Source organism: Mobula birostris, chromosome 3, assembly GCF_030028105.1.
Source record: "Mobula birostris isolate sMobBir1 chromosome 3, sMobBir1.hap1, whole genome shotgun sequence".
Lineage (NCBI taxonomy): Eukaryota > Metazoa > Chordata > Chondrichthyes > Myliobatiformes > Myliobatidae > Mobula > Mobula birostris.
The window spans coordinates 98,505,300-98,530,505 of NC_092372.1; the positions used below are offsets into that span (position 1 = coordinate 98,505,300).

General features: G+C 39.7%; 1 protein-coding gene across 4 annotated transcripts in view; it reads left to right on the top strand.

The window, feature by feature from the left end:
* Nucleotides 1-25,206, top strand: part of wdfy3 (WD repeat and FYVE domain containing 3) — a 336,513-nt gene that overhangs the window by 243,852 nt on the left and 67,455 nt on the right. For all 4 annotated transcript variants that reach the window (XM_072253130.1, XM_072253132.1, XM_072253131.1 and 1 more), the window contains exons 37-41: nt 6,001-6,110; nt 11,534-11,716; nt 20,905-21,065; nt 23,368-23,445; nt 24,427-24,657. In XM_072253130.1, the coding sequence (XP_072109231.1) occupies nt 6,001-6,110; nt 11,534-11,716; nt 20,905-21,065; nt 23,368-23,445; nt 24,427-24,657 (763 nt within the window). The remainder of the gene's footprint in view (nt 1-6,000; nt 6,111-11,533; nt 11,717-20,904; nt 21,066-23,367; nt 23,446-24,426; nt 24,658-25,206) is intronic.

Sequence of the window (25,206 nt, forward strand, 5' to 3'; positions counted from 1 at the left end):
CGTGTTGTATGTTCAATATTTCAATAATATTGGAATACTCTTGTATATCTATTATTTAATTAAGCATTGTTTAAATAATTAATAATAGTTGTATTTTAAAACACGTTAACTACATATGTCATCATACTACTGTGTGATATGTGCGCACCTCGCTTAAAGAGAAAGTTAGATCTGCATTTCAGACTCCCCAGATCTTCCTTTGAATTAGTTTAATGTTTTGAAGTTACAAAACATTATATTGGCAGCAAGGAATTTTTGAGATGAACCCGACATGGCTATTGACTTGTTGCAGCAAGACTTTTGGAATAAAATAAGACAGCAAGAGCAATGTCAAAACAGCATGTGTCTTCAGAAGCAAAGACAGGATCGAGTTTTTTTTTAAAAAGGACATAAACAGAAGATTTCAAGGTTTATTAAAGGGTATGTACCAGGTAATAAGTATCATTTTAAAAAAAAACAGAAATGGCTGGCTCCATTGGAAAGATTGACAAGTTTGATTACACAGTGGTAATTGGCTACTAGAACAGTATTTTGCAGTAAATTAAATAACAATCAGAAGCGAGTGCCAATTTTGCTTAGTGTATTGGGTTTAAAGGCATACGGTTTGCTTCTAAGTTTGACTGCTCCATCCAAACCATCAGAAGTGGGTTTTGCTGCTATAGTAAAAGTAATGCAGGAACACTTAGAACCAAAGCCATTGTTGATTGCAGAAAGGTTTTGGTCTCATAAGTGGAGTCAAAAAGAGGAGACCAGTTCAGCGTATGTGGCTGAATTGAAGAGATTGTCTAAATACTGTTAGTTTGATAATAGACTTAATAATACACTAAGAGATTGTTTAGTTTGTGGAATCTTACAAGAAAGCATTTAAAAATGGCTGCTAACTAAAGCACAGCTTATATTCAAAGAAGCAGTGGACAGCACTGTTTCAATGAAAGCTGCAGAGAGTGACTCAATTGAGTTGCAGTCAGGAATGAAACTAAGTATGAACAAAATTGTTGCGTCTAAACAGAAACCAACCTGGCGGAACAAATTGTGTTGCCGTTGTGGCAGGGTGTCAAATACACCAAATAAATGCAGGCTTAAAGATGGAACTTACAGAAAATGTAACAAAGTTGGAGAGCATGTCAGGCAGACAAAAATAAATAGATTGCACAGAGAAGAACAAAAGGTAAAAGTTCAAGTTGCGGTTTCAATAAGACCACTAATCTGCACGCTGGTGATGAAAAATCGTATTGTTGAGAGTGACACAGGATTGTGTATCCTTAAAATTTACAGTGTGAAAATTAACAATAAACAAGTAATATGGCTTACGCCAGAAGTGAACGGCAAATTAATCAAAGTGGAATTCAACAGCTGTTTCATTCCACAAAATGAGTCTGAACAGCATTTCAAAGACGCCAAACAGAAGCCTGAAATAAAGCCAATTGAAAGCAAATTAAGAAAGGTTCTGGATTATGCCATTACCCAACAGAGGACAAACGGGTGTTGGTGCCCACCTCTATGCCTCTGGTAGGAAAGCATATTGGTCTAAAGGAGGACCATACTGCTCAGAGGAAGTGTCAAAGTGACCTTTGGTTCAACTACAACAATTTTGGTAGGCAACATATCTGAAAAAGCTTCTGATCTGTTCATTAAGTAGTTACTTGCAAAATGAGGCTTGGTTTTAAGCTGGAAGAGAATTCAAGGAGATTCAGGAAAGTAGCAAGCATTCGGTTTTATAAGTATGAAGAACCAGAATCTACTCTGTGAGCATCAAGGCTATTGCATGAACTTCAAGTGGGAGACAAAATGCTGCTTGTAAGAGTAGATGCAAAGACCAAAGTCCAGCTGGGTGAATGGAAGGCCAAGAAGAAAGGAGTCAATGGAGATAAGAAAACAGAGGATTGATCAGATGTGGAAACCGAGAGGAGAGATCAGATTTTAAAGGGAACAATGGAAGGATTAAGAGAATACTCCAGTGAACTCCATGGACCTTCCCAAGATCAAGGTGTATAAACTAGAAGGAAACAGAGGGAAGAGATGAAGGGAAAGGATGTGGATGAGAAGGAGAATTGTGTGAAAGAGAAGGAACATGAGAAAGAAAAAAGAAAGGGATAGAAAGAGATCGAGCGATAGGGAAAAGGAGAAGAAAGGTGTCCAGAGCTGTCAGAACCACTTCCTGCAGTCCCAGAGTCAACTCCTACAACAAGCACGGAGGGGACCCCAGAACCTGAGATTGTTCCACGGCAACAAGTCTCACCTGCCAAGCGGAGTGACCTCCCTTGTCAGGAAAGATATTATCCCACTAGAGCAAGAAATCCTCCACAGTAATGAAATCTTTCGGCCTGAATGAAACAATTTAAAATTTACTATGCTGTGAATGTCTGTATATAACATTATATAATATTCTATTGTATATAATTGAGATACATTCTCTACTGAGTTGTTTATAGCTAAGCAGGGTTGTGTATTTAATATTTCAATACCATTCAATATTTTAATAATATCAAATATTTAATATTTGTGTATATATACATTGTTTAAGCATTCTTGTTCATTTGAATAATTAATACGGATTATGTGTAAAAATCTGTTAATTGCATACATCATAACACTACCATGTGATATATGCACGCCTCACACCCACATTTCAGACTCCCTGCAACTTCCTTTGAATTAGTTTAATGTTTTGAATTTACAAATAATACTATGCACTAGGAAATAAAGTCCTAACCTATTTCAGGTCCTCCAGTCCTGACAACATACTTGTAAATTTTCTCTGCATTCTTTCGATGTTAGTAACACCTGTCCTGTGGTAAGTGACCAGAACTGCACATGATACTCCAAATTAGGCCTCACCAACGTCTTATACAACCTCAGCATAATGTCAAAACTCCTGTACTGAATAATTTGATTTATGAAGAACAATGAAGACCAAAGTACCAAAAGCTCTCTTTATGACTTTATCTACTGTGACAGCACTTTCTAGGGAATTATGAATTTGTATACCCAGATTGTTCAGTACTACTGTTCTCCTCAGTGCTCTACTGCTCACTGTGTAAGTCTTACCCTGGTTGTACTCCTAAACTGCAAAATCTTACACTTATCTGCATTAAGTTTCATCTGCCATTTTCAGACCATTTTTCCACCTGTCCAGATCCCGCTGCAAGCTTTGATAGTCTTCCTCTCTGTCCAGTATGCCCCCAATTTTAGTGTCGTTTGTAAATATGCTGATCCAGTTAACCACATTGTCATCTAGATCATTGTCATCTAGTACTGGCTTTTGCCCAGTACTGTAGTCATTTTGTTTATTACTCTACTGCTGCTGCCAAAAAAAGGAAGCCATGACATATGTGAGTAATGATAAACCAGATACTGATATGGTTCTCTATTGTGGACTGAGAGTGGGAAGGGGGCAGGGAGAGGGGAATCATGGTTGGGAAAGGGGGAAGGGAGAGGGAGGGAGCAGGAAGCACCAGAGAGATATTCTATAAAGATCAATAAACCAATTGTTTGGAATCAAGTGACTTTGCCTGATGTTTCAGGGCTGAGTGTGTCAAGCACCCACGCCACCTCCTGCCCTGGCACTCCTTCTCTGCCACCTGTTCCACACCCTTCCCACAGCTCTCCAGCCTCGCCATTCATAACATCTCTTGCTCCCACCAGATTTACAAACTCTCTTTCTGCTCCACATTGATGAATACAGTACTATGCAAGTCTTAGCCACCTTTTACACGGTACTCTGTCATCTACAGTAATGGACCCTGCCCCTATCCCTGCAGCACAACACTAGTTACCAGCCTCCAATCAAAGAGGCAACCATCAAATACCACTCTCTAGCTTCAAGCTGAAGTCAAATCCAATTTAGTACCCCATCCAAAATGCCAATTAACTGAACCTTCTTGACCAACGTCCCATGCAGAACCTAGTTAAAGGCCTTGCTAAAGTCCATGTGGACAAAATCCATTACTTTTCCTACATCAATTTTCCTGGTAACTTACTCGAAAAACTCTTGTAGATTGGTCATGAGCTACCACTCACAAAGCCATGTCGACTATCCCAAATCAGTCCCTGTCTGTATAAATACTTATTTATCTGATTCCTTAGAATACCTTCCAATAACTGTTGTGGATAGATACATCTGCGACGGGCAGATTGGTGGGGACAAGGATAGGTTTTTCCCCTTGCAACACACACATACTGGAGGAACTCAGCAGGCCAGGCAGCACCTAGGAAAAAAGTACAGTCAACTTTGCAGGGGTTTCGGCCTGAAACGTCAACTGTACTCTTTTCCTAGATGCTGCCTGACCTGCTGAGATTTTCCAGCATTTTGTGTGTGTTGCTTGGATTTCCAGCATCTGCAGATTTTCTCTTATTTGTGATGGGTTTTTCCCTTGTTAGTTACCTCACTACCTGATGCAGACAAAATCTAATGGCAATGTTGCTTGGTCACTAGTGGTGATACTAAGCCACTCTTTGTAATGGAAGTTGAAATCCCACACCAGAGTGTGTTCTGCACCTTTGCCACTCTCAGTGCTTCCTCCAAATAACTTTCTACATGGTGTGGAATTGATCAATCAGCCAAGGGGGACGTTAGGTGGGAACCAGCAAAAGATTTCTTGACACATTTTTAATCTGACGTCATGGGATTTCATGGGATCCAGATTCAACGTTGAGGAGCCTCAGGATTGTACCTTCCCAACTGTATACTTCTGTGTCACCACTTCAGCTCAGTCTGTTCTGCTGGTGAAACAGGTCATGCCCAGGGATGAAGATGGTGGCGTTTGGGACGTCATCTGTAAGGAATGATTTGTTGTTGATTATAACATTGTCAGACTGTTGCTTGACAAGTCTGTGAGATAGTTTTCCCAATTTTGGCAGAGGCCCTCAGTAGCCAATAGGAGTTAACAGGTCATTTCTAGGTGATCTGTCCAGTTGTATTTCCTTGTAGCTTTCATTATAACGGAATTATTTGCTGGGCCACTTCAGGGGACAGTTAAAAGTTAACCATATTGCTGTGGGTCTATGTATATGTCAATGCCAGGTAAGCATGGCAGATTTCTTCCCCTATAAGACATCAGTGAATCAGATGGATCTGTAGAGCAGTCAACAGTTGTTTTCATGGTTGTCTTTGAATTTGAATTTAGCACCATCTGCTGCGGTGGGACTCAACCCAGATCCTCAGTTATCTAGATTATTAATATCACCGCACCATCACTTCTCCCTTATTTGTATTAGGGATAGCATTTTCACTTGTGAGTATATCTTCATTCTTGTCACAGGGTTAAAATATTGCAAGTGTCTATCAAACCTTCTTCATAAGGACTGCAGTGTTGGAGAAGGTGTGTTGTTACTAGTTTCTCAAAGGCTGTTGGGGGAGCACGCTTAAACGTTATTCTGCCAGCAATGCCTGTATCCCATACGTAAGTGTAAAAGGATGATACTTGCTTTGCAACATCACCTGCACCTATCCTGCAACAACTACTTAATGACTGCTTTTGTTGCCTCGAGGAGTCAATTATTCCAAGGCTTTCGTGGCCTTCTGTTAATCCTTTTTGCCTTCTGTAAATAGCTCATGCAAAATTGCCAATACTGTTCCTACTATTCTGTTTCATCTTTTCTGTCCTCATTTTCTGTTTTTCTTCTACATACCTCCAAATGAAATGTCAGGTTTTGATCCTGAAATATTGGTGATGAGAACTGCCATTGGAAAGTGCGGAAACATTTTACAATATGACAGGTGGTATGTATTTGTCAGTATTAGTGGTATAGTTGACTTTAGATTAGTTCAATGCATAATGGTGAAAATTGTGTGGATCCTGGAAGATTAATCATTTTTGTGATTGAGCTGGTTGCAAATTTTTTTTTTTGGCAGTGTTACTTTGGATATTATCAGAACTTAGTTGCTTAAGTTATGCAGGGGTTTATATAATCCATATTTTGCAGGAACACAAAAATGTATCGTCTCCACATTTGACATAAAAGCATTGATATTATGAATGTGTTTTCTAATTCTTGCAGTAGTCTTGAGGGGTTTGGTCTGGAAGCAGAAGCCAGAATGACAACATGGCACGTCATGATACCTTCTGATCTCGAACCAGATGGAACTCATAGTCAAGATATTAGTGAAGGTAAATCATGAATTAAAATTTTCCAATTACATTATTTAACTCTTCGGTTTACAACTTTCCTGGACTTTTCACTCCTTCTCTGTGCTGACTATAGTCAAGTAAATTTTGAAGAATTAGTTGCTGGAACATAACAAAGAAAGCAATAGCATGTACAAATTATTTATTACGTTATGCATGTGACCAATGTGCTTTTCCTTTTTATTTGTGATTTTCACTGCCTTCATAGCTTAGCAGTTATTTCCTCTCGAAGAATTTCACTGATTTATTTACCGAGCAATGTTCCCTTGGATCTGGATGGAAACTGAAATACTTAGAGATAACCCATGTTAATTCAGAAACAAAGGTTCTGAACTTAAAGAAGGGTAACTTGGAAGGTATGAGACGTGAATTAGCTAAGATAGACTAGCAAATGACACTTAAAGGGTTGATGGTGGATATGCAATGGCAAGCATTTAAAGATTGCATGGATGAACTACAACAATTGTTCATCCCAATTTGGCAAAAGAATAAATCAAGGAAGGTAGTGCACCCATGGCTGACAAGGAAAATTAAGGATAGTATCAATTCCAAAGAAGAAGCATACAAATTAGCCAGAAAAAGTGGCTCACCTGAGGACTGGGAGAAATTCAGAGTTCAGCAGTGTGGACAAAGGGCTTAATTAGGAAGGGGGAAAAAGATTATGAGAGAAAACTGGCAGGGAACATAAAAACTGACTGTAAAAGCTTTTATAGATATGTGAAAAGAAAAAGATTGGTTAAGACAAATGTAGGTCCCCTACAGACAGAAACAGGTGAATTGATTATGGGGAGCAAGGGCATGGCAGACCAATTGAATAATTACTTTGCTTCTGTCTTCACTAAGGAGGACATAAATAATCTTCCAGAAATAGTAGGGGACAGAGGGTCCAGTGAGATGGCGGAACTGAGCGAAATACATGTTAGTAGGGAAGCGGTGTTAGGTAAATTGAAGGGATTAAAGGCAGATAAATCCCCAGGGCCAGATGGTCTGCATCCCAGAGTGCTTAAGGAAGTAGCCCAAGAAATAGTGGATGCATTAGTGATAATTTTTCAAAACTCTTTAGATTCTGGACTAGTTCCTGAGGATTGGAGGGTGGCTAATGTAACCCCACTTTTTAAAAAAGGAGGGAGAGAGAAACCAGGGAATTATAGACCGGTTAACCTAACGTCGGTGGTGGGGAAACTGCTAGAGTCAGTTATCAAAGATGTGATAACAGCACATTTGGAAAGCGGTGAAATCATCGGACAAAGTCAGCATGGATTTGTGAAAGGAAGATCATGTCTGACGAATCTCATAGAATTTTTTGAGGATGTAACTAGTAGAGTGGATAGGGGAGAACCAGTGGATGTGGTATATTTGGATTTTCAAAAGGCTTTTGACAAGGTCCCACACAGGAGATTAGTGTGCAAACTTACAGCACGCGGTATTGGGGGTAAGGTATTGATGTGGATAGAGAATTGGTTAGCAGACAGGAAGCAAAGAGTGGGAATAAATGGGACCTTTTCAGAATGGCAGGCAGTGACTAGTGGGGTACCGCAAGGCTCAGTGCTGGGACCCCAGTTGTTTACAATATATATTAATGACTTGGATGAGGGAATTAAATGCAGCATCTCCAAGTTTGCAGATGACACAAAGCTAGGCAGCAGCGTTAGCTGTGAGGAGGATGCTAAGAGGATGCAGGGTGACTTGGATAGGTTAGGTGAGTGGGCAAATTCATGGCAGATGCAATTTAATGTGGATAAATGTGAAGTTATCCACTTTGGTGGCAAAAACAGGAAAACAGGTTATTATCTGAATGGTGGCCGATTAGGAAAAAGAGAGGTGCTACGAGACCTGGGTGTCATTATACACCAGTGATTGAAAGTGGGCATGCAGGTACATCAGGCAGTGAAAAAGGCGAATGGTATGCTGGCATTTATAGCGAGAGGATTCGAGTACAGGAGCAGGGAGGTACTACTGCAGTTGTACAAGGCCTTGGTGAGACCACACCTGGAGTATTGTGTGCAGTTTTGGTCCCCTAATCTGAGGAAAGACATCCTTGCCATAGAGAGAGTACAAAGAAGTTTCACCAGATTGATTTCTGGGATGGCAGGACTTTCATATGATGAAAGACTGGATGAACTAGGCTTATACTCATTGAAATTTAGAAGATTGAGGGGGGATCTGATTGAAACGTATAAAATCCTAAAGGGATTGGGCAGGCTAGATGCAGGAAGATTGTTCCCGATGTTGGGGAAGTCCAGAACGAGGGGTCACAGTTTGAGGATAAAGGGGAAGCCTTTTAGGACCGAGATGAGGAAAAACCTCTTCACACAGAGAGTGGTGAATCTGTGGAATTCTCTGCCACAGGAAATAGTTGAGGCCAGTTCATTGGCTATATTTAAGAGGGAGTTAGATATGGCCCTTGTGGCTAAAGGAATCGGGGGTATGGGGGAGAAGGCAGGTACCGGGTTCTGAGTTGGATGATCAGCCATGATCATACTGAATGGTGGTAAACTAACTTTCCTTTCTTCCCCCAATTCTGATAAAGGGTCTTAGAACTGAAATATTAACTCTTTTCCTCCTTCCACAAATGCAACTTAATCCTGCTGAGTATTTCTGGAATTTCCTACTTTTATTTCTGGTCTTCCATTTGTTTAATTTTGACTCATACTTAAGGCTAGATGGTTGATAACTGGTATAAGAACAAAAGTCATTTTATGGATTAGAGGTGATAATGAAAACATTAATTCTGGAACACAGATGATTCTTTGAATGATATTGCTGAGTGATACCGAACCCATAACATGCTTTTCTGCATTTTGAAATAACCATTTTTCCCAATTGTAAAATCCTCCTTAAAACCTGTTTTACCAAGCTTGCTATATTCAGGTAGCACCTTTAATTTGGGAATGTTTTGTTTGTCTGATGTGGTTTATCAGAATGAGGCTTAATATCTCTGGCTTATGTCGCGAAATTTGTTGTTTTGCCGCAGCAGTACATTGCAATACATAATAATAAAATATCTATAAATTGCAATTATATATAAATGTGCAAAAAGAGCGAGGAAGAAAGTAGTAAGGTTGAATTCATGGGGGCCGGCTGGTGGCACAATGACATCGGCACCGGACCCGGGAGCAGAGGTTCCCAGGTTTGAAACTAGTCCGGTCCGCCCCCGAGCACGCTTTCCATCCATGCCGAGGTGAGTGTGGAGATCACAACTTGACCTCGTAAAATAAAGGGAAAATACTGCGAAAGTGTCTGTGTGAGGAGTGCCACGCCACATAGTCTCTCTCTCACTCTGCGCCTTGTAAAAAGCTATGAAAAAGACATCATCACGGACGCACGCATGGACACGCAGACGCACATGCACAGACGCGCACACAGGCACACGCAAAAAAAAAGGTTGAATTCATGGATTCATTGTCCATTCAGAAAGCTGATGGCAGAGGGGAAGAAGCTGTTCCTGAAACCTTGAGTTGTGTGCCTTCAGGCTCCTGTACTTCCTCCTTGATAGTAGCAATAAAATGAGAGCAAGTCCTGGATGATGGGGATCCTCAATGATGAATGCCACCTTTTAGAAGCATCGATGCTTGGATGTCTAGTGCCCATAATGGAGCTGGCTGAATTTACAGCTTTCTGCAGCTTTTTCTGATCCTGTGTAATGGCCTGTCCATACCAGACTGATGCAACCAGTTACAATGCTCGCCATCGTACATCTGGAGAAATTTGTGAGTGTCTTTGGTAACATAACAGTCTCCTCAAACTCCTATTGCAATATAGCTACTGTGTGCTTTCTTTGTAGTTGCATCAATATGTTGAAGATAGATCTTCAGCGATGTTATTACCCAGAACTTGAAAATGCTCACCCTTTCCACTGCTGATTGCTCAGTGAAGGTGGTGTGTGTTCCCACGGCTTCTCCTTCCTGAAATCCACAATTAAGGCATAGTTGTTGTTGCAACACCATTCAACCAGCTGATCTATTTCATTCCTGTCTGCCACCTTGTCACCATCTGAAATTCTGCGAACGATAGTTGATGTTGGCAAATCTATGGATGATGTTTGAGTTGCGCCTAACTACGCACTTATGGGTGTAGAGAGAGTAGAGTGGTGGGTTAAGCATGCATCCTTGAAGACTGCTACTGTTGATTACCAGCAAGCAGTAGATGTTATTTCCGATCTGCACTGACTGTGGTCTCTCAGTGGGGAAGTCAAGGATCCAGTTGCAGAGGGAAGTACAGAGGCCTAGGTTTTGGAGCTTGTTGATTAGAACTTAATATTGGAAACTAACATTTCAAAAGGAGGAGGAGAAGATGGCGACGCGACGCAGTGCGCGCAGCCTCTCCAGTGAATGATATCTGTATTTGTCGAGTAGGATGCTGTGCACAATCCTGATGTTGATGGAGACAGACGTGAGAAGCACAGAGGAACATCTGGAGAAACTTCTGGATGGGAAGGCCCCAAATCCTCGGCTTTGCCTGTTGCTTGGTGGCTGGGGTTGGGGTCGAAGCGCTCGGCAGAGATGATGCTCGGTGTTGGAGGGCTGGTCGGAGGCTCGAAGTTTTCGGACGGACTCAAGAGTCGGCTGTGGTTGGGTGCTTACAGGGTGCTGCATCGGCAAGTTTGTGGCACTAGAGGTTCATGGCAGGGAGGGTTTTCTTCCTTCTACTGTCTGCGCGAGATGATGGGACTTTCGAGACTTTGAGACTTTTTTTTACCGTGCCCATGGTCTGTTCTTTATCAAATTACAGTATTGTTTTGCACTGTTGTAACTATATGTTATAATTATGTGGTTTTTGTCAGTTTTTTAGGCTTGGTCTGTCTTGTGTTTCTGTGATATTATACTGGAGGAACATTGTATCATTTCTTAATGCATGCATTACTAAATGGCAATAAACAAGGACTGTGTGTCCTCACAATCTAAATAATTAAAAAAAATCTTAACATTTTCTAATATTAAAAAATCTGCACAAAGTTATGTGGCTACAATCAGGGTGCTAAGAAAATAAATGTTTTTCAATAACTACCGAGTAAATACAGTAGATGCCAATACATAATATTTTTTAAAACAAGTGATCATTTTCTTTGGGAAAAGAAAGGAAAAATAAGAAAATCCAAGATATTTGTGGAATTTAGTACTCCACTCCCTTGTACTTGTTCCTTGACCTGTGTAGCAGATTCCTGCAATGTACCACCATATATGTTTCTAAAATACTAGTTTTAAATCTAATTTTGACCAACTATAATCAAACAAGTTAACTTAAAATCAAAAATGTCTGAAAATAAATATGCTAACGGACTAGGAGCACCAACAAGAATAAGTAAGAGACTTGTATTTTAGCTGATTTTATATGAACTGCACAATATTTCTGAAAATATCACATTTGAGATCAATTGCATTTTAATTTACCATTTCTAATTTTAGGCCGACAGCTTCTTCTCAAGGCTGTGAATCGGGTTTGGACTGAACTAATTGTTAGTAAAAAACAAGCTCTTGAGGAGATTTTCAAAGTAACACTACCTACAAATGAGCGTGGACTGGTGGACTTATCTACAGCTCGGCCACTCATTGAAGATGCTGCTTTAAAGTGCTGGCAAAATCATATGGGTAAGATCCATAAAATTAACGAAGTGAAATGGTCATAGATATAGGCAATTGGTGATGTGTAAACAATCTTCTTTTATTATTGCAAGAATCATTAGAAATAGAACAAAAAGGCATTAATAATTTTGATTTAACTGTTTCTGGTATTTTGATTAAGCTGTAAGTTCTGACAGCTGGTTTAGAGATGTGATTAGTAAGGTGAAAGGAATGTTAAATATTGTGAATTTCCAAAAAGGTAATTTTTAGTTGAGTAATTTTATAATTAACTGAAAACAATTTATCAGTTGGTGAAAATGACTGTAATTGATTTTTTTAAATGCATTGATGTGGAACACTGAAATATATTATCGAAGTTTTTGAGTGATTGACCAAGAGTACAACAAGGATTTATAACTGGATAGCCTTTCATTGTGTAGTGTTTAATGTGTGCAAATACTAATCTATCAACTAATTAGGAGTCAGGAGATTTAAATAACTTCTTAATTCTTCTTTTCACCTTATTAATGTCCCAAATTCTTATTTCGCAACCTGTCTTCTCAGCTGGAAGGAGGATAAGAGCAAACCTGAAATACACTGTCATTATTTACAAAAATTGAGTGAAATCAATATTTGTTAGATTTGTCCTAGTTTAAAAACAGTTTCTGCACTTTAGGATTATCGTGTATACATTTAAAACACAAATGCACCTTCAATACAACTTGAATTTTGTAATTCTAGGGTGAGGAAGCTTCTCAAGGGCTGATCAGGCTCATTTCTTCTTACTAGTTAAGTCATGATACAACATGTTTTGCTGTTTAATAGCACATGAGCCTGGCTGTCAGGGTAGTTGAGAAGGTTGAGGTAGAAGTTACTCCCTCAGTTCTTGCTGGTAGAGTGCACTATTTTGCCCTGGGCTAATGAGGCAAAAATGCTACGTAGACTTGGAAATATCTGATGTGGAATGGACCCTAAAAGTAGCAAGTTCCCATATCTGTGAGACTCCTGTCTTTTTTAAATGCCAAAGGTAGTAGGTTTGACGCACAAAACCATGGTAGTTGCAATGCAATATGGAAACAATGCTTTCGTATCTGTGCCTCGTTGGTATATTAAATAAGAGCTTAGGATCTTATGGTGATGATTTATGGGTTTTTTTTCTTGGGTACCAAGACTTTTAAGTATTAATAGAGTTGTGTTTATTCAAGCAGTTGGAGAATATTCTATGACAAAAACACCTCTAATTTTCTCTTTCTGGCTGACTTGGTTTTCAAGAGATATTAAGGCCCTGTTTAAGGAAAAAATAGGTGCATAGTAGGTATGGGCAAGTAGGAACAAATGAGGTGCTTTTGGAGAATATGAAATGCAAGAGAAAGAAATCAGAATGGCTAAAAAAGAAAGGCATGAGGTTACCCAAGCAGACAAGGTGAAGGAGAATCCTAAGGTATTCTACAGATAAGTTAAGAGCAAAAGAATTGCGGGGACAAAATTGGTGCTTTGGAAGAGCGGAATGGTAATCTATGTATGGAGCCAAAAAAGATGGGTAAGATTTAAAATAATTTTTTTGCATCTTTATTTACTCAAGAGACAGACACAGTCTATAGAAGTGAGGCAAAGCAGCATCAACTTTGTGGACCCTATACAGATTAGAGAGGAGGAGGTGTTTGCTGTCCTGAGGCAAATCCAGGTGGATAAATCTCCAGGGCCTGACAAGGTGTACCCTCGGGCCCTATGGGAGGCAAGTGCAGAAATTGCTGGGGGCCTAGCAGAGATATTTAAATCACCCTTAGTGACAGGAGAGGTACCAGATGATTGGAGGATAGCCAGTGTTGTTCTGCTGTTCAAGAAAGGCTCTAATCATAAACCAGGAAATTATAGGCTGGTGAGTCTGACATCAGTAGTGGGAAAGTTATTGGAAGGTATCTAAGGGACTGGATATATAAGTGTTTTGGATAGACATGAACTGATTAAGGATAGCATGTTTTTGTGCATGGTTGGTCATGTGTAACCAATCTTGTAGAGGTTTTTTGAGTAAGTTGAGAGCAAGGCAGTGGATGTTGTCTGCATGACCTTTAGCAAAGCATTTAACAAGGTCCCACTTGGGAGGCTGGTCAAGAAGGTTCAGTTGCTCGGCATTCAAGATGAGGTTGTAAATTGCATTCGACATTGGCCTTGTGGGAGAAGCCAGAGTGGTAGTAGATGGTTGCCTCTCTGACTGGGGGCCTGTGATTAGTGGAGTGCAGCAGGGATCAGTGCTGTGTCTGTTGTTTGCCATCTATGCCAACGATTTGGTTGATAATGTGGTTAACTGGATTAGCAAACTTGCAGATGACACCAAAACTGGGGGGTGGACATTGAGGTAGACTTGCAGAGAGATCTGGATCAGGCAAAATGGGCTGAAAAATGGCAGATGGAATTTAATGCTGTCATCTGCGAAGTTGGACTTCAGTAGGACTAACCAGGGTAGGTCTTAAGCAGTGAATGGTAGGGAACTGAGGAGTGTGGTAGAACAAAAGGACATAGCAATATAGGTCCATAATTCATTGAAAATGGAATCCGTCACAGGTAGATAGGGTCGTAAAGAAAGCTTTTGGCATATTGGCATTCGTAAGTGTAAGTTTGTAAGATGTTGGTGAGGTCTAATTTGGCGTGTTGTGTGCAGTTTTGGTCATCTACCTACAGGAAAAGTAAATAAAATGGAAAGAGTACAGAGAAAATTTACAAGGATGTTGCTAGGTCTGGAGGACTTGAGTTATAAGGAAAGATTGAATAGGTTAGGACTTTATTCCTTAGAATGTAGAAGATTGAGAGGAGATTTGATAGAGCTATTAAGAATTATATGTGGTATACATAGGGTAAATACAAATAGGTTTCCTTTCACTGAGTTAGTGTGGGATCACAACCAGAGGTCATGGATAAGGGTGAAAGGGGAAAAGTTTAAAGGGAACATGAGGGGAAACTTCTTCACTCGAGAGTCATGTGAGTGTAGAACGAACTACCAGCACAAGTGGTGCATGCGAGCTCAATTTCAACATTTAAGCAAAGTTTGGATAGGCACATGGATCGTAGAGGTACAGAGGGCTATATTCTCAGTGCAGGTCGATGGGAGTAGGCAGTTTCAAAGGTTTTGGCATGGACTTGATGGGTTGAAAGACCTGTTTCTGTGCTGTACTTTTCTATGACAGCTCAGTTATAGTGTCCTGAGCCTGAGCTCAGTTATTCTTCATGGTTCAAGCATCAAGGATAAAATCTTCCTTGGCTCTTAAAGGAGCTTAACATGTCCATGTAGTGACTAAGTTACTTCAACATGTTATAAGTGTTCATTTTGCTCCATCCATTGCCCTCTCCTCCATTATCTGCCACTTAGACTAACTTGTGATCTCCCTTTTTAGTTCTGATGAAAGGCCTTTGACCTGACATGTTAAATGTTTCTTTATCATAGGTAGTGTGCCTGGCCTGAGTATTTTTTTTCAGTAATTTCTGTTTTTAGTTCAGATTTCCAGCATCTTCCGTTTTTTGTGTTGATTTTCTGTTCCCAGGTTAGAATGGTTTGTTAACTTAAAAGGAACTTGGAAATGGTGATGTTTGCATGGTGCTGCTGCCTCCCTCTAGAATAAGAGTCTGAAGTTTGGAAGCTGTAGCTTGATGACATGTTGATGATGTTGGGCTCTGTAATCACACTGATTCAGTAGTGGTAGAAGTGAATATTTACTGTTATATTTGATGTGTCAGTCAAGCAGTTTGTCCTGGATAATGTTAAATTGCTTGATTGTTGTTGGAAAAGTAGGTCACTTAGACAAGTCTAGAGGTTTCCATCACACTTTATTGATACCTTTGAATGGTCTTGCACATCCATACATATATCATTCTATAAATGTGCATCACTGCTTGCTACAGAAGCTGCACTGCAGCTTCTATGCCCAACGCATCACTGGCATCAGCCTACCCACCACCACATATATACAGAAAGATGCTAGAATAGGGCCAGTTACATCATGAAGGATCCCACCCACCCACCCTGCTCACAAATTGTTTGTCCCCTTCATCAGGGAGGAGGCTACACTAGGACTGCCGGAAAAAAACTGTTACTTCCCCCACCCACTAACTCCATCACAACTTATTATTTCTTGTAAATCGCCTTATGTGTACCCCCTAGCTTATGTATACTATCTCATGTATTTATATTTACTGTGTTTTTTATTATTGTGTTCTTTATCTTTTGTAGGGTTTTTTTGTACTGTTCTCCTTTACCCTTGTTTAAGGGAAATGAAATTAAACAATCTTGAATCTTGTTAGATGAAAAGTAATTCCTATGATACAAGCATCTCAGAGTCCATCCTTAAGTGTGCCAGTACTCATATCTACGTTTCAAATTTTTTCACCAAATATAGTTGCAAGAAAAGTTTGTGAACCCTTTGCAATTACCTGGTTTTCTGTATTAATTATTCATAAAATGTGGTCTGATCTTCATCTAAGTCACAATAATAAACAAACACAATCTGCCTCAACTAATAATACACAGACAGTTGTACCTTTCATGTCTTTATTGAACATATTGTTTAATCTTTCACAGTCTGGGCTGGAAAAAGTATGTGAATCTTTGTATTTAATAACTGGTAGAACCTCCTTTAGCAACAATAACCTCCACCAAGTATTTCTTGTAGCTACTGATCAGACTTGCACAACAGCAAGGTGGAATTGTAGACCATTCCTCCATGTAAAACTGTTTCAGTTCATCAATACTTCTGGGATACCTTGCATGTACTGCCCTCTTCAGGTCATGCCACAGCATCTCAATTGGGTTAAGGTTTGGACTCTGACTTGGCCATTCCAAAACACAAATTTTCTTCTTTTTAAATCATTCTGTTGTTGATTTTCTCTTGCATTTTTGATCATTGTCTTGTTGCATCATCAACTTCTATCCTGACATTCTCCTGTAAAATGTCTAGATACAATTTTGAATTCATTGTTCCCTTAACGATTGCAAGCTAAGCCCTGAGGCAGCAAAGCAGTCCCAAACCATGATGCTCCTTCCACCATGCTTCACAGTTAGGATGAGGTTTTAATATTGGTGTGCAGTGCCCTTTTTCCTCCAAACATAGTGGTGTGCATTTCTGCCAAAAAGTTCAACTTTTGTCTCACCTATCCACAGAACATTGTCCCAGAAGCATTGTGGAACATCCAACTGGTCTTTTGTAAACTTGGAATGTGCAATAATTTTTTTTTTGGTGAGCAGTGGTTTCCTCCACGGTGTCCTACCGTGAACACCATTCTTGTTCAACGCTTTTCTTATAGTGGACACTTGAAAAGAGACTTCTGTAGGTCTTTTGCTGTTATCCTTGTATTCTTTCTCACTTCCTTCAACATTGCATGTTGTGCTCTTGATGTGATCTTTGCAGGACGCCTACTCCGAGGAGAGTAAGAACAGTACTGAATTTCCTTCATTAGTAGACAGTTTCCCTTGCTGTGGACTGATGAACACTCAGATCTTTAGAAATACTTTTATAGCCTTTTCCAGCTTTGTACATCTCTACAATTCTAAAGTCCTCTGAAAGTTGTTTTGATCAAGACATGGTGCACAGAAACAGATTTTTATTGAGAAAAGCAGGCTCTGTCAGTATCCTGATTTTGTGTATCTTTTTTATGCAGCAGAGCACCCCTGCAACCCACACCTCCAATCTCATCTCATTGAATTGAATGAACACCTGACTCCAAATAGTTTTTGTAAAAGGCATTACCCCAGAAGTTCACATACTTTTTTGAACCTAGACTGTGGTTGTTTCAATGGTGTACTCAGTATTGATGAAAAGAAGTACAATTGTTTGTGTGTTAATAGTTTAACCAAATTCTGTTTGTCTATTATTGTGACTTAAATGAAGATCAGACCACATTTTATGAGTAATTAATTCAAAAGCCATGTAATTGCAAAGGGTTCTCAAACTTTTTCTTGCAACTGTAACTCTGAATTTCTCAAAAGAAATTGTTAATTTTGCCAATTTTGACCATCAAAAATTATGTCATTATGGAGCTTTTCTAACCAGTAGGGAGAAAATGAGACTTAATTCTTTCTCAGTCATTTAGGCTAAAAGCACAATAGAGGGGAGGCTATATATTTTGCTCCATGTGAGGAAATAGAAATCAGTGGAACAAAACCTCAGAAATGGAGAACAACACAGAGCTACTATTTGTATACTAAATGTGTGCATCTAAGAATGATTTTTTAACTAATCATCTGTCTGGATGGTGGTAGATTTGATACAAAAAATGGAACATATAAGAACACTTAAGAAAGAAATCAGGAGGACGAAAAGAAAGCATGAAATTGCTCTAGCAAACAAGATGAAGGAGAATCCTAAGGAATTCTACAGATATGTTCCGAGCAAAAGGATTGCAAAGGACAAAATTGGTCCTCTGGAACACCAGAATGGTAATCCATGTATGGAGCCAAAACTGATGGGGAAGATCTTAAATGCATTCTTTGTATCTGTATTTACTTGGGAGATGGATACGGAGTCTATAGAAGTAAGGCAATGTGGCATCAACTTCATGGACCCTCTAGAGATTACAGAGGAGAAGGTGTTTGCTGTCCTGAGGCAATTCAGGGTGGTAAATCCCTAGGAACTGACAAGATGTTCCCTCAGACCCCACGGGAGACAAGTGCAGAAATTACTGGCACCCTAGTAGAGATATTTAAAACATCCTTAGCAACAGGAAAGGTACCAGAGGATTGGAGGATAGCCAATGTTGTTCTGCTGTTTAAAAAAGGCTCTAAAAATAAACCAGGAAATTATAGGCTGGTGAGTTGAAAGGTTCAAAGGTTCGTTTATTATCTAAGTATACAATTCTGAAATTCTTCTTCGGGTAGTTATGAAACCAAGCAAGTAAAGAAAGGCAACATGATCATCAACCCCTGAATCCCCCCCCCCCCCGCATGCACAAAAATGCAAAAAGAAACAGAAGTGGTACATCAACCCCAAATCCCTCCTCCCACACAAAAAAAACAAACAAAACAGAACTGGCACATTGACCCTGCTCCCTGCACAAAAATACCGAGAAAGGTAGGCAAAAGAAAATGAATACAGAAAAAACTTAATTAAAGGCATCCGTTAGTCTTGCGAGACCATGGATCTGCGCCTGGAAGTCTTCACTCTCCAGGGCACAGGCCTGGGCAAGGTTGTAAGGAAGACCAGCAGTTGCCCATGCTGCAAGCCTCCCCTCTCCACGACACCAATGTTGTCCAAGGGAAGGGCATTAGGACCCATACAGCTTGGCACCAGTGTCGTCGCAGAGCAATGTGTGATTAAGTGCCTTGCTTAAGGACACAACACATGTTACCTTGGCTGGGGCTCGAACTCACAACCTTCAGGTCGCTAGCCCAGTGCCTTAACCACTTGGCCACATGCCCAAACTATAAGATTAAAATAAATCCATAAGTCCAAGTCCACATCCAAAACGCAGAAAACATGGGCAACATTCTCCGAGCACAGTGGCAGACTCTCCCCTCTCTGGAAATGTAGCAGAGTCATCCTTAGCGAACAAAAGGTAGGCAGCTGGTGCTGACCTTCCACATTTGCCTCGTTGTTTTAACCTCCCTCACTGAGTGTGGTAGAGCAAAAGGATCTGGGAACACAGGTACATAATTCATTGAAAGCGGCATCACAGGTAGTTAGAACCATTAAGTAAGTGATGAGTTTGACATCAGTTGAGGGAAAGTTATTAGAAGGTATTCTAAGGGACTGGGTATATAAGTATTTGGATATGCACGGATTGAATAAGGATTTTCAGCATGACTTCATGTGTGGTAGGTCGTGTCTCACCAATCTTACAGTTATTTGAGCAAGTTACCAGGAAGGTGGATGAAGGCAAGGCAGTGGATCTTGTCTACATGGACTTCAGCAAGTGGAGGCTGGTCAAGAAGTTTCACTCACTTGGCATTCAGGATGAGGTAGTAAATTGAATTAGACATTGGCTTTGTGGGAGAATGGTAATAGAGGGTTGCCTCTCTGACTGGAGGCCTATGACTCCGTGTATGATGCAGGGATCAGTACTGGATCCTTTGTTGCTTGTCAGCTATATCAATGATCTGGATGATAATGTGGTTAACTGGATCACCAAATTTGTGGATGATACCAAGTTTGGGGATGTAGTGGACAGTGAGGAAGACTATCATGGCTTGCAGAGGGATCCACACCAGCTGGAAAAATGGGCTGAAAAATGGCAGATGGAATTTAATGCAGACAAGTGTAGGTTTTGCACTTTCAGTAGGACCAACCAAGGTAGGTCTTAAACAATGAAAGGTAGGGAACTGAGGAGTGTGTAAAACAAAGGGATGACTTGCTAAACATATCATTCTTTTCAACTCATAAATCAATGTATTGAATAAAGGAGATGGGATGTTATGTTGAAGTTATATAAGACCTTAGTGAGGCCTAATTTAGAGTATTGTGTGCAGTTTTGGTCACCGAACTACAGGAAAGATGTAAACAAGGTTGAAAGGGTCCAGAGAAAATTTACAAGGATGTTGTCAGTTATAAGAAAAGATTAAATAGGTTAGAACTTTATTCTTTAGAAAGTGGAAGATTGAGAGGAAATTTTATAGAGGTATACAAAATTATGATGGGTATAGATCGGGTAAATGCAAGCAGGCTTTTTCCACTTGAGGTTGGTTGGGACAACAACCAAAGGTCATGGGTTAAGGGTGAAAGGTGAGCAGTTTAAGGGGAACATGAGGAGAAATCTCTTCACTCAGAGGGTGGTGAGAGTGTGGAATGAGCTGCCAGCACAAGTGGTGCATGCCAGCTCAATTTCAACGTTAAGAGAAGTTTGGATAGGTACATAAATAGTAGGGATATGGAGGGCCATGGTTCCTGTGCAGGTGAATAGGAATAGTCAGCTGAAGTGGTTTTGGCATGGATTAGATGGGCTGAAGGGCCTGTTTTTCGGTGCTATACTTCTCTAAGATTGTGTGACTCTATAACCATAAATTGTCATTTTAAATAGTAACTAGGATATTCTTTATTTCCTCTGATGAGGGTGAGTACTGAATAACCTTTCGACAGCGGTTCTCCTTTCCATTTAGAACTGTATTTTTATATCTACATTTGTCTGTTTTAGTGACAAAAGTTTCTGGAATACAATTGAATGCTTGCTAAAGTTAAAAACGGTAGAATACAACTTGGAGATATAAAATGCTTTTAATTTCTTTCTTCCTTGGATAGCTCATGAGAAAAAATATATCAGTCGGGGAGATGCAACCATAGGTCCTGTGACGCAGTCAAAACTGTCGAGAGTCAGCAGTGGATTTGGCCTGTCGAAGTTGACTGGATCAAGGCGTAACAAAAAGGAAAGTGGAATCAGTAAAAATAACTTCACATCACAGGTAGGAATTTTCCCTTTAATTTGATAATTTTTCTTTTGTGTCTAATTCAGATACTGAGTGTAAGCTTTTAAAATACTGATTTAGACATAATTTGAGAAGTCCACAATTTCAAAAAGAAGAGCATCAAACCTTTCCCCTGTTTATTCGATGAATATAATATCAGTAGGACTAATGCTTAAAGAAAAAAACATTTTTGATTAGTTCTGTTCAGTAGACCTCATCAAGAGCCATTGTTCCGTTGAAACTGAGCTTCAGATAAGTCTAAGTGAAGGCATTATGTTCAAGTAAACAAACACTTCTGAGGGGACTAGGTCTCAGGTAGCATCTGTGAAGGCAGAGGGATTGCCAAGTGTTTGTTTTGAAATCTGAGTGTGTGGAGGGGAGGCAGCCAGCTTCAAAGAGGTGGGGAGTGAATCAGAAGCTGGCAGGCAATAAAGATGAGCTTTGTTTGTCACATGTCCATCGAAACTTGCAGTGAAATGTGTCGTTTGCGTCAAATCAGATCTGCAGTGGCTGTGCTGGGCCACTTATAGAACCAGGTGAGGAGGGGTATAATGGGCAGATAGAGCTAGGTTGGGGGAGTTAGAGGCTGAAATGTGGGGATGAAAGACAACAAAGGGCTGCAGATTCTGGAACTTAATAAGTAAGGAAGGTGATGTGCAAACAGATAAGGGAGGTATAATGAGTAGATGAAACCAGTGGCAAAGGAGATGGGATACCCTGTAGGTACAATCTGTGAGTGATGATCAGATGGTACCACTTAGGGAAAGGGAGAGAAACTGGTTCGCAGGGGAAGGGAGGATGTTTGGAAAGAAAGGTGGATGGGAACCTGAGTGGATGAGAGTAAGAGAGAAATGAATATAGGGTGCCAGTTGCCTGAAATTGGAGAATTCAATGATCACTCCATTGGGCTGTGGACTACCCCAAGCATTAAAATGTGAAGTATTGTTCATCTAGTTTGTGTTTGCCTCATCCTGACAGTGGAGAAGGCTCAGAAGAGATAGGTTGATGTGGAAATAGGGAAAGGAGTTGAAATGACATGCGATACAAAGAGCGCAGGAGCTTGGTAAAGTAGTCACCCAGTCTACATGTGGTTTTGCCAATGTAATGAAGGCTATATCACAAGCAGCATATGTAATACAAAGTGGGAAGAGGTGCATGAGAATCTCTGCCTCATCTAGAACTGTTCAACTCTATGGATAATGGTGAAAAAAGATGTAGGAAGATGTGTTGCACCACCTAGAGTTGCAAGAATAGGGTGGGTAGCGAGGGATGAGCAAACCAGTGAGTCATGGAGATATGTGGTCCCTGCAAAAGGTAGGAAAGGGTGAGGAGAGGAAGATGTGTTTGGTGGTGGAACTGCATAGAAGCTGTCAGAAATGACAATAAAATGAGATATTCTATGTGGAAGCTGGTAGGGTGAGAGGCAGGGACCAAGGGGACTGTTCTGTCTTGGGAGAGGCCTTGTGAGTGCAGAAGTGCGTAAACTGGAAGAGATGTTGGTGAAACCTCCATCAACCACAGTAAAGGGGCTCATATTGAGAACAGATGTGGCAGAGATAGAGAATTGAGAAAGAGGGTCCCTACAAGAGACAAGTTTGAAGGAGATCTAGTCTAGGTATCTGTGTGAGTCTGGGTTTGTAATAAGTGTTTGTAGTTTGTCTTCTAAGATGGAGAGGAAAAGATTCAGAATGGGGAATGAGATGTCTGCAGTGGTCCAAGTGTGCAAAGTGGAAGTTAGTAGCAAAGTCGGGAAAATTCCACGTGAGTACAGGAGGCAACATGAATGCAGTCTTAAATATAGCTGAGAAAGAGTTGAGGAGTGGTGTCAGAATAGCTACTTACGTTCGTCTTACAGTTTCTGTTGGGTTCCAGATTCCTGCTTCTGCAGAATTAACCTGAGAGAGGAGGGTTTTATTCTGAATTTACATGAATACCAAGATTACCAGCTAAATAGAGCATAAAGGAATTATTCTAATGTCATTCCCTATACTTTTTTAAATCAATGTATATTAGAAGTATTTACACATGAATCTTTCAACATAACCAACATTATATTTCCTGGATAAATTTCATGAACTGAACAATATAGAAGTGACATTGGTTGAGGTTAGTATTTCAACGTCAGAGACATTTGTTTTTCTTCAATGCGTCATCTTCCTCATGAGATAACCTCACAGGTCAGAGATTCTGGAGTTACTATATTTCTAGCACATACTGTGAGGTCATTAACTTCTAAGAATTGCTTATGTACTCTTATCAAAATTTCATATATCCATAAACATTAAAGTTTTTCTTTCAGGAAATATCTCAATGGATGTTTACTCATATTGCTGTTGTGAGAGATTTGGTGGATATGCAGTATAAAGAATATCAAGAGGTAAAAGGCAATGTATTTTTTTGAACAAAATTGCTTTATTCGCTACATTATCTCTACTTGACCAATGGGCTTATATGCATAATATTATCCTGTATCTAGATATTCAGGCATCTAGATATTTGTTATATATAATCTAAGCTGTTATTCCAAGGTGGTTGAGCCATTGTAACTAGATCATGGTATTGTGTATAAAGAAGCACAAACATCAAAATCTATCTATTTATATTAACAGCAGAACCATGCCGGCTGCACATTCAACAAAGAAAATGATACTTTGGTGATAGTAAGTGCTTGTCGCTGGAATGTGGTCAAAATTTCATGTCCTAACATAAGGACTTGAAGTTAGCCTTGCTTTTAAATTGCACTATTCATAATCATAATATGGAAGTGAACATCACACAATTATGGAAGCAGGAAGGGCATCATAATCAGGCCAAGTATTATAGAGTTTCTGAAGAAAAAAACTAGCAGCATCCTGTCCTCAATATCCAATGAACTCAACAAAATTCCTTATATTACAGATTCTAGAACATCATCCAAGGACAGAGATTTTTTAAAAATTAACATAGTCTGTATTCATTAACAATTGAAAATGTCTTTCCAAGAATCTTTAAGCAGCAATTAATTTTTGGCTGTGATTACAAAATACAGCTGATGTATATTTATAAGTACAGATTCCTGAATTGGTTGGGACTTGCTGTGTTTGAATTTGTTAATATTAATCACCAGTAGATCACATGAATTTTTCTCATGTTATTTTAGAATTGTGCTGTTAAGCCAAAATTATTATATAATAGACAGTGGATACATTTTTGATAATTATGTTCTATTTGGAGGACATTTTACATTTACAGATACTGATTTTAACACACTGCTACCCATCACTTGGTTGGGGCGTACATGTATACTAGCAAAACATAAAATTTTAATTTCCTCCTTTACTGCCATTAACAGCTATATAATTGCATTTTGAATTTGCAGCGTCAGCAAAATGTAATGAAGTATGTAACGGAAGAATGGGCTCAGATAGAGTATGAGCTATTGCGAGAGAGGGGCCTATGGGGGCCTCCAATTGGATCACATCTTGATAAATGGATGTTGGAAATGCCTGAAGGTCCCTGCAGAATGAGAAAGAAGATGGTCCGGAATGACATGTTTTACATACATTATCCTTATTTGCCAGAAAATGAGCAAGAATCTGCCAGTATCCAGGTGAGTATTGAAAACTAAAAAGTGAAACAGTATGATTTCACAACTCATTAAGAACTGCCTTGTAGGCCATTACTTTCTCTTATTAATGAAACCTATATACAGTGGCATGCAAAAGTTTGGGCATCCCTGGTCAAAATTTCTGTTACTGTGAATAGCTAAGCGAGTAAAAGATGACCTGATTTCCAAAAGGCATAAAGTTAAAGATGACACATTTCTTTCATATTTTAAGCAAGATTACTTTTTTATTTCCATCTTTTAAAGTTTCAAAATAACAAAAAAGGAAAAGGGCCTGAAGCAAAAGTTTGGGCACCCTGCATGGTCAGTACTTAGTAACACCACTTTGGCAAGTATCACAGCTTGTAAACGCTTTCTGTAGTCAGCTAAAAGTCTTTCAATTCTTGTTTAGGGGATTTCGCCCATTCTTCCTTGCAAAAGGCTTCTAGTTGTGTGAGATTCTTGGACCGTCTTGCATGTACTGCTCTTTTGAGGTCTATCCACAGATTTTCAATGATGTTTAGGTCGGGGGACAGTGAGGGCCATGGCAAAACC